Source organism: Triticum dicoccoides, chromosome 1B (genome assembly GCF_002162155.2).
Source record: "Triticum dicoccoides isolate Atlit2015 ecotype Zavitan chromosome 1B, WEW_v2.0, whole genome shotgun sequence".
NCBI classification, from domain to species: domain Eukaryota; kingdom Viridiplantae; phylum Streptophyta; class Magnoliopsida; order Poales; family Poaceae; genus Triticum; species Triticum dicoccoides.
The window spans coordinates 572,400,620-572,410,459 of NC_041381.1; the positions used below are offsets into that span (position 1 = coordinate 572,400,620).

The 9,840-nt window shown below is 42.7% G+C and overlaps 1 protein-coding gene across 7 annotated transcripts in view; it reads right to left on the bottom strand.

The window, feature by feature from the left end:
* LOC119348838 (zinc finger CCCH domain-containing protein 36-like) overlaps nt 1–5,050 on the bottom strand; it is a 12,241-nt gene extending 7,191 nt beyond the window's left edge. For 5 of the 7 annotated variants that reach the window (XR_005169134.1, XR_005169131.1, XR_005169130.1 and 2 more), the window contains exons 1-5: nt 4,730–5,050; nt 2,439–2,565; nt 2,087–2,271; nt 623–1,983; nt 370–537 (exon numbers count right to left, since the gene is read on the bottom strand). Coding sequence is in view for 1 of the 7 variants with exons in the window: in XM_037616828.1 (XP_037472725.1) it covers nt 508–537; nt 623–1,983; nt 2,087–2,271; nt 2,439–2,565; nt 4,730–4,880 (1,854 nt within the window). In the remaining 6 variants the exon portion in view is untranslated. Of the gene's footprint in view, nt 1–138; nt 538–622; nt 1,984–2,086; nt 2,272–2,438; nt 2,566–4,729 lie in introns of those variants that run through there. The other 2 variants (XR_005169132.1, XM_037616828.1) reach the window with 2 other exon arrangements.
* Between the last annotated feature and the right edge of the window lie 4,790 nt (nt 5,051–9,840).

Genomic DNA, 9,840 nt, shown 5'->3' on the forward strand with positions numbered 1-9,840 from the left:
CCTCCTTGTTTTTTTTGGCACACATCTCCTGTGCTTTTCTGTTCCACAACAAATTGTTGCTCCTTCCATCTCCCCCAATCAAGCACAACAGGTTATGTAGATATTGCATCTTGCAAGATGATTACTTACCAAACAAAATGAACAACGATGACACTGTACTTTAAGCAAGATGAATACTTCAAACAGATTCAACAACACTATTTAAGTACCAGTCCATAGATTAACCACACATGCAGCAAGGTTTCTACATTGGTTGCACTAGATGTCCTCTCAGCTAACAGGCATACATTAAATTAAAACTCCACCATAAAGTACTACTACATAGTCTGACTAAGCCTGTAAACCAGCCAGGGTTATGCAACTCAATACCTACTGCAGATCAGGCCTAGCAACATTGGACTGCAGATCAGGCCTAGCAACATTGGACTGCAGATTAATCACATCGGAAAGGTGTTTGCTGAAAGCCCATATATAGGTGATGGAGCTCAGCTTTTAGAAGTCTGGATCTCATCTTGTACCATGCCTATCAACATATGCCTGACATAAAATAAATAGACTGGAATCAAACATAGGAAAGTTAACGGCTATGTGCATCATTGAATTGCATATTCAAGTTTTTTACCTTCACAAGCTTTTCAATCTTTGTTCCAGACATGGTTATAAAATCAGTTATCAATTCTTTAGTAGCTGGTACTTGATGCAGATCAACTGAAGCAAGAACTTTGTCAACAGATTTTTTTACTATCAGTTTATGAGCATCTTTACTCAGTTTGCCTTCCTTCCAAATAGGTTTCAGCAACTCCTTCACATGTTCTGCCAAATGAATACGGAAATAATCCCTCGTTTTCTCATCAATTGCTCCATCTTTGGTTCTTTCAAAAGCTTTCACCAAAGTATCGACATCCAGACTAGAGCGTTCCTTAACAGGTGCAACCAAGCCTGCAAACTCATTTGACCCTTTTGCCGACATATTCCTTGCCAACTTATCAGCATAAATCAATGATTTGTTGATATCTCCATATATAACACCATTCCCAGCAGTGTGCTGACTTGAAATGCTGCAGGATATGTTGGAGGACTTGAGAATATTGCCACTTTCAACTTTGGGAGGGTCCATACTGTCAGCAAGTGGGTCATATGGACTATTTGAAGGTGATGTACTGTTGGGAAACTCAACAAGAGGTACAAAAGGCACTGAAGTTACCCAAGGGTCATCCTTGATTGGGGAAAGGTGCTCAGGTTGGCATGAACTGCTTGCACGTAACCCAAGCCTAGATGTACCACAGCCCTTGTCAAAATATACATCTTTATGGAGACCAAATTTCTCAATACCAGGTGTTAACTGATGAGGGGACGGCATTCCTAGGTGAGTAATTGCTCGAGAAGGTTGGCTACCCAAGGAATGAGCAGAGCTATTGTAGCCTGGACTTCTGAACCCTGTTATACTGTTTGAGCCGTATGAGGCAAAGCTTGAACTATGTTCTTTCTGATGTTTGTGAGGAAGATTTTCTGTTGGTCCACCATAAACAGATCGCTTCTCACCATACTGGGGATAGTCAAATGAAACAGATGAGTCAAATGGTCGATGCCAATAATCAGAGACATGAGAATCACTTAGGCTGCTTGCTTTGGCCACATTCAGATCCGGCAACAGATTTTCTCCATCTAAATGCAATCTACTTAAGGTTCCCCTGCCATCCAAGTAGCTATCAGAGGGCAAACTAATATGGCGTCCCATGAGACTAGGTTTGTGGTTTTTCCCTTGAACTGAGATCTGCACCAGCTCATTTACAGGAGGGGTAGGCTTTGTAGTCCATAAATTATCAGTTCTGCAAGACCTCTCTGAAATATTTAGGTTGGGCGAGTTATGAGCCAGCCCCCTATTATCTTCGCCATAAGAATGAATGAGGGTCCTATATCGCCCATAGGTGTGCAGATCATTCAAGTTGGATACACATTGTGCTTCAAATCCTTCTTCAGAGCCTGAGCAGGGGTGGAGCAATCAAAAGTACTTAGATTTATAGAGCAATCAAAAGTTTGTGGCTGCAAGATATTCATTAAAGATTATCCTATAAAAATCTCATACCTCTATGTTTCCCATAACCAACTGATGTGAGTGAACCAGCATTTTCTTCTTGACTCCACAGGTTACCAAAACCAGAACCCTCTCTTTCATGAGGAGAAGTGCAATTCTTTCCTTGAGCATTAAAGGTACTCGTAGGGGTTCTGGTTTTGCTCCCCAGATCTCCACCAGGAGATGAGCTACTAAATCTAGGTTGTGAATGTGTTGAGTGAATTAGTGAATCAAATGACTGTTTAAGAAGTGTAAGATAAAAGAACATTATGTCTTCCATCAAACACCACAGCAAAGATAGAAATATTGTTCGAAGGTTCAAAATTCCTAGTGCACACAGAAGTAGCAATAATAATAGATGTACCTCCAAGCATTAGTATCTGGCATATCCGAACGTAGAAGATTGCCACTGCCAGTTTTCTTCAGATATTTGACATTGTTATGAGGCAGGAGTGTTGGCTTCTTTTCAGCAGTAGTCACTCCAATAAAACCTAGAAAATGTATGGTTATAATGAGATCCAAGTTTCAACATATACAACCAATTCATCTTAGTGATCTTCATACAAAATTCATACCTATGTTCAACTTATTCGTACTAGCCATTCTATATTCCACCAATCAATTAAAATGCTTAATCTCAAAGAAACTGTTAACAGGTTCCAAATAGCAGAAACCCGATACTTGTACAACGTAGCTGACATACACCTAAAGGATATATTTTTTTAGTCCAGCAGGCTGCTAACTTATACCATTACAATACATCAATCACTGACAAGAATCATTCCATGCAAGATTTCCTAGGAGTAAGAAATAAATTTGATTTAAGATCCCTATGACTGACTCCAGAACCAACTACTGTTGACTCTGAAGTTCAGGATTTCAATGTTTATTTTCCAGTTTGACTGAACCCTGGAGGCTGAAAAGCCTCTATTGATTCAAGCAAACAACAAATGGACATAGAAGAATGGTACGATCATGGGATATGGGATATAATGGTCCCAAATAAAAAAGGCCGCATAGAGTGTTAGCTTTACCATGGCAAAACCAATGATAAGTAAATAGGGTTGGAATCAGAGGATATAATAGGAGCAAACAAACCAGTTAGTGATAGCTTATAGCATGATACGGGCCAACATTTGGTACATACATGTTATGGATGTATTGGGCAATGGGCAATGACAGCAAGAGTAGCAACTTGGACAAGCTTCTGCTAGAATTTGTGGAGCCCAATTCAGCCAAGAATAATGGTACACAAGGAGTCCAAGTGAAAGGATAAGTAATTATTATAAGACTAGAAGGGAGAGAATTAGGAAAGATTCCAGGAAATTATAAGAAGTCCAACCGTAATAGAAAGGTCTGCGGGGACCAAGGTCTTTCTTCCTTCTCTACTCCAATATTCACAACAATACGCTTAATACAATTCTCATGGCTGAAAACAAGCCTTCCCTGCTACGAATGAGAAGGCCATTGGACTTGTCCATTTCATCCTTATATTTGTGAACCACAAGGTTGTGAGGGATGAGCTAATCAAATGTAAACCAAGATAATTCTCAAGATGGACCTATGACTATGAGTCGTAACATGCCATGAAAACCTGTTGCATATCAGTATGCAAGCCTGCGAAACCGCATACTCTTGTCATGAGCAATAGACTGAAAAACAATTGACCCTCTCCCTAACATCACAGCACAGCAGTAATCACAAGATAAGCATAAGAAGGCACTTCACCATATATGCCAATCGGTTGACTTGATGGTCAACCAAATATTCCTACGTTCCTTCGACAAAATTAGCAACATCAGGGTTTGCCTCAACATTTGCTGTGCTAGGCCGTTGGTTGAGTAAAGCGATAAAAACAGGTTTGTTTTAATAAAAACCAAAAACAAGGAATCAGAACCATTAATCTTTCATGAAAGGCGGAATTTTATAACTAATTGTTTACGCTTGCGTCACGCAACTTCACAACCAACTGCCCTACATAGCTATAGCCACGTGGTGGCGTAATCTATTAGGATATACAGAAACGGCAAAAAACTGCCTCAAACAACACGACAAACTGCTTCACTGATCTACTACATTAACGTTGTGTCGAGCTACGATCTAGTTGCTGCTATACTGCACGAGCTGCTTCACCTACTTAAATACACACTTCGAGCTCCATGTCGTATAGCAAATAGTCGTACCAATGACGTCACAAGCATAGACCGATACAAGTCATCAAGTCAACCATAGTCAGCAACATAACTTCATCATAACCCATCTACCTAAAATAGCATGGCAATGCCAGCAACATAAACAAGAGCCAACGGCTACCGTTGAAAAACAGGCGCGAAAGGTGAAGTTATGCAATTCAAGCATTCCAAGGCAAACCCTAGAAAACTGCATGCATAATTCCTCGCCTTCTACCAGATCTCCAACACCCCCTGATGCCAGATCAACTACCCAGCACCTCTCCTACACAAGCAAAAACAACTTGGCGGATATCAATCATCAATCAACCGCATAAAGGATGTGCATTTTCCCCGCCGGATCTTACCATCCGCGCCTCGCCTGCACAGATCTAGCGCTTCAAAGCAATCACGCACCGAAACTAGGAGCACAGGAAGTACATTAACCGGTAGAGCATGCGTTTAGAGGGCGATCGAGGGGCAATACCATGAGAAGCGCCGGCGCTCGCGGAGCCCCAGGCCCTCTTCAGCCCGGCCCGCTCCGCCGCCTCCTCCGGCGGGTTCATGATCTCCATCTCCACCTCCCTAATCTCGTCCTTCGCCGACAGCCCGCCGACGGGGCCGGCGGCGGTCGCCATCGGGGGGCGACTGCGGTGCTGCGCTGCGCTGCGGCGGCGACGAGGGTTTGGTGGAGGGAGGGAGGGGACGGGGGCGGCGGCGGCGAGGTGCGCGTGAGTGGGGTGTGGGATTTGGGGGCAAAACCTCGGTCGCTTCAGTTTCTTTCTCCCCTCTCTCTCCTATCTCTGCTGCCCTCGCATCGCGTTTGGGTCGCCACGGCGACGGGTGGCCGGCTATAAAGGGCCGTGCGAGCCGGCCGCGCGCGTGGGTTTTGCGTTTCTGCTAATTCGGCGGTCCCCGCCCGGCGGTATATTTCGGGACGCAAATCCTTCGATCAATGCCCTTCATTCATTGCTCCCAACACGAAACATCGTGCAGCTTTCGGCTTTGACACTTGAAACTCGCAAGGTACCCCGGACGCTTGCCATGGGATGCATCTTCGGAAAACAGAGGATGGAAACTTGGGATGCTGTCCGTTATCTCAGAAAACAAGGATGATCTTTCATGGCTTTGCGCGGGTGATTTTAACCGGGTATTATTCCAACCGGAACAGGCTTTGCGCGGGTGATTTTAATGGGGTATTATTCCAAGCGGAACGGCGAGGAGGGAACCTCCGGAGTTCTATGAAAATGGGGTGCTCCAGGGATCGCTTGCCGACGGCTGCATAGCAGACCTGTGTTTCTCAGGATATCCATTTACATAGGATGGTAAAAGAGACAGGGAGGAAAATATTCAAGTCGAACTAGACCGAGGCACATGTAATGACGACTTTTTGAAAATGGTTCCCGAGACGTGTGTCGAGCACATTTTTGGCAGAAGAATCTGAACAAGTTGCCCTTCTTATTCATGCTATGATGACACAGGTCACCAGAGATAAAAGCGGGAAGAGGGGATTAAGTTATGAGGAGGCATGGACCCGGCACGAGCTATATGACGCCATGGTTGCTGACGTGTGGCAATCAGCTGACCAGGACCAGGCGGGTCTTGGTGGGGTGTGTAGCAAATTGGGCAGGGTCACCAGCGACATGCAAAGGTGGAGTCGAACGGTTTTTGGATCAATCCGACGGCAGATAGTGAAGCTTAAGGTGTAGTTATGTGATGCCAAGGAGAAGTCCTTGCAAACCAAGTATAGACAGGAGGTTAGGGAAATAGAAGATCAACTTCTTTTTTGACACAACGAGCCTCCCTCGTCGATTTCCATTAAAGAAACCGCCACACAAGCTACAAAAGTATGTTAACCGAAAATAAAGAAGAAAACATCTAAGCAAGCGCTACCACATGCAGGCGAAGCACAACATGTCCAGACAAGAACACCCAAGCACAACAAGACCAAATTAACATCCATTGCAAAATCTAAAATGCCATCAACGCCATAAGGAGGCCATCCACGCGCCAAACACATGTATATGCAACCTGATCACCATTATCCAACTCCTATTCTTCTCCTCACGGGATTCCAGGCACGCTTCCCCGAGAACACCTCTCGCAGCACCTCCCTGATACGAGCCACACCCATCTCAGTTGTGTTTCTATTTGGTTTTTTCTGCAATATACTCCAAGACTTCAGAAAAGAGCATAGTTTATATACAACAGAGGTAGGATCATCAGGGTAAATCTTATCAAAATACGCCCTATTTTTGGTCTTCCATATGACCCAGCATATAGTAACCCCCCAAATGAGGACTACCCTCATATACTTCCTAGGGAAAGACTGAATCCAATCTCCCATTAAATCAGCAACCCCATCAGGGGTTCTTTTTAGATCAAAGGCGCACATCACCACCTGCCAGACAAACCTGGCCAAAGCACATTTGAACAGCAGGTGATCATTGTTTTCTTTTCACCCACAAAAATAACACTCTTCATTCCGAGTCCACCCCCTCTTGATCAAGTTCTCCTTAGTAAGTATGCTTCTCTTAATAAGCAACCACATGAAGACTCTAATTTTGAGGGGAACTTTCAGTTTCTAAATCCCTCTAAAACCCACCAGGGCATAAGATTTGAGAAACATATATAGTCCTTTCACCACAAACCTATCCTTGCTATTCAGCAACCATAGCATCTTGTCTTTCTCATAACTCAATTCCACTTCATCCATTAGCTTTGTCAATTCCTCCCATTATCTCAAATATTCATCATGCAATGTCCTTCTAAAAGTGAAACTGGCCCAGCCAAAACTTTTGGCCTTTTTCACAGTAATCATCTTATCAAAGGAAATGTTGTATAACCTTGGGAATAGCTCTGCCACCTTTTTATCCCCAGGCCACACATCTTCCCAAAATAGAGTTTTGGCACCATCTCCAACTACCCTCCTGGTCAGGCTAAGAAACAACTCTCTGACCTTCATCAAACCTTGCCAAAAAATGAGAGCCACCATCTCTCACAGAAGCCAAAGTACTCTTAGATAGGTATTTATTTTGCATTATTTCCTGCCATAGCCCTTCAGAATTCTCAAGTTTCCATGACCACTTCATTAAAAGGCATTTATTCATGGCCTCAAGATCCAAAATGCCCAAACGCCCATGGCTTTTAGGCATACAAACAGTCTACCAGTTCACTAGGTGGTATCTTTTCTTCTCTAGTGTTTCCTGCCACACCATCCTAGCTTTGCTAGCATCACTTCTTCAACACCCCCTTTGGTGCTTCCAAAAAGTAGAGCATATACAATGGAATGCTACTAAGGCAAGAATTCACCAAAGTGATCCTATCTCCAATTGACAGCAAGTTCCCAATCCAGCCATCCATCCTTTTCTCAATTTTCCTCTCGGCTAGGGCCTACTGTGTGTTACTCAATCCTCTATCATCCATAGAGAGCCCCAAGTAAACAAAGGAAGAGACCCTTCTTTACATGTAAAGATCTCAATGTAGGCCTTTTTTTCCTCTGCACTCCCAAGCAAAAAACTTCACTCTTGTGAAAATTTATCTTCAACCCAGACAAGTGTTCAAAGACACAAAACACAAATTTCAAATTTCTAGCTTTCTCCAGATCAGACAATCTGTGTGAGGTGTAAACAAAGTGAGTAAAAATAGTGTTGCAATGCTTGAAAAACGGGGCCTAGGGTTCATACTTTCACTAGTGCAATCTCTCAACAGTGCTAACATAACTTTATCATATAACCGTCCCTCAGCGTGCAACAAAGAATCACTCCAAAGTTCTTATTAATACTGGAGAACATAAGATGAAATTATTGTAGGTGACAAACCACCTCAAAGTTATCATTTCCAATCAGTCAATTGAGCCATCCCTATAAGTGTCGTAAACAACCCTAGAGTTGGCACTAAAATAACACCATATGATACACATCAATCAACTCTAATGTCACCTAGATACTTCAATGTCACCACAAATATCCGTGAGTTAATTATTCAATATGCATCAAACAATTTCAGATTCATAATGTTCAATCCAACACAAAGAACTTCAAAGAGTACCAAAAAGTTTATATCGAAGAAAGTAAGACGAAAATGTGTATCAACCTATGTGCCTAGATTACCCCATTGTCACCTTAGGAATCTGCAACTTAATTACCAAAACATACATCAAGTAACTCAATAGTTATTGGTACCCCATTGCCACCACGGGAATCCCCATTGTCACCACAGGTATCCACATGCAAGACATATATCAAGTGTTATCAAATCCAAAATATTCAATTCGATAATAATGAAACCTCAAAGGGAAAGACTCAATTCATCACAACATGATAGAGAGGAAAGAACGCCATATGATCCAACTATATTAACAAAGCTTGTGGTACATCAAGATCATGCCAAATCAAGAACACAAGAGAGAGGGGGAAGAGAGAGAGAGAGAGAGAGAGAGAGAGAGAGAGAGAGAGAGAAAGAGAGAGATCAAACACATAGAAACTGGTACATACCCTCAGCCCCGAGGGTGAACTACTCCCTCCTCGTCATGGAGACCGCCGGGATGATGAAGATGGCCTCTGGTGATGGTTCCCCCTCTGGCAGGGTGCAAGAAAAGGCCTCCAGATGGGATCTCTTCGAAACATAGGCTTGCGGCGGCGGATTCAAAGTTCTAGGTTTATTTTTGGGGTTTCTCTATTTATAAGAATTTCCAGCGTTGATTTCACGCAAAAAATGAGTGACGAGGTGCCCACAAGGCAACAACCCCCTCCATACCCCCAGGGGTGCGCCATGTTGCCTTGTCACTGCCTCGTGGGTCTTTTGGTCCTCCCACGAAGCTTTAGGGGGTCTCTTATGTTCTAATAAAAATTGTCAAAAAGTTTCATCGCGTTTGGACTTTGTTTGGTATGAGTTTTCTGGAAAACCAAAAACAAACAGAAAACAACAACTGGCACTGGGCACTAGGTTAACTAGATGAATACCCCGCACGTTGTTGCGGGACATGTAGTAGGCTTCTAAATGCCAAACGTCTTGATTTTAATAATAACTAAAAAGTTGTCTTTTACTAATGGAGCACTGATCTCTTTCGGGCGCGGTTCGCAAGAAATTGACATGTGGTTAAGTACTCACAAAAAAAGTAGAGGCTTTGCAATTTGTGTTTTGGAGATTAACCATATTGCCATATAACATTGAACATCAGCTTTTATATACACAAATTGCCCTATAAACAAAGTATTTGTAGTCATATGTTGGAGAAGGGATTTAATTTTGCAAGTTGAAGATTGATGTAGCACATGAGTGCACTTTTTCATTCAATCAACAATGCAGAACTGCAGAGACAGAGGAATGGGCCAACTCCATAATATTGCTTCAAAAAGTATTATTGCAAGCAGGCATAAACAGAAACCAAAATAAGCTATACAACTCTAGCTTGTATGTTTTGAGTAGGAAAATACTATTATAGAACCATTTTCTCTTGACCTTATTACTGAACATAGATCTTATTTTTAGACTGCTGCTAAAAGTAGTTCACAACCATCAACCACCGCAACATGTAGAGATTTCCTTTATGATGAATCAGAAAAAAAATTAAATCGAATCACCACTGTAGGGAAG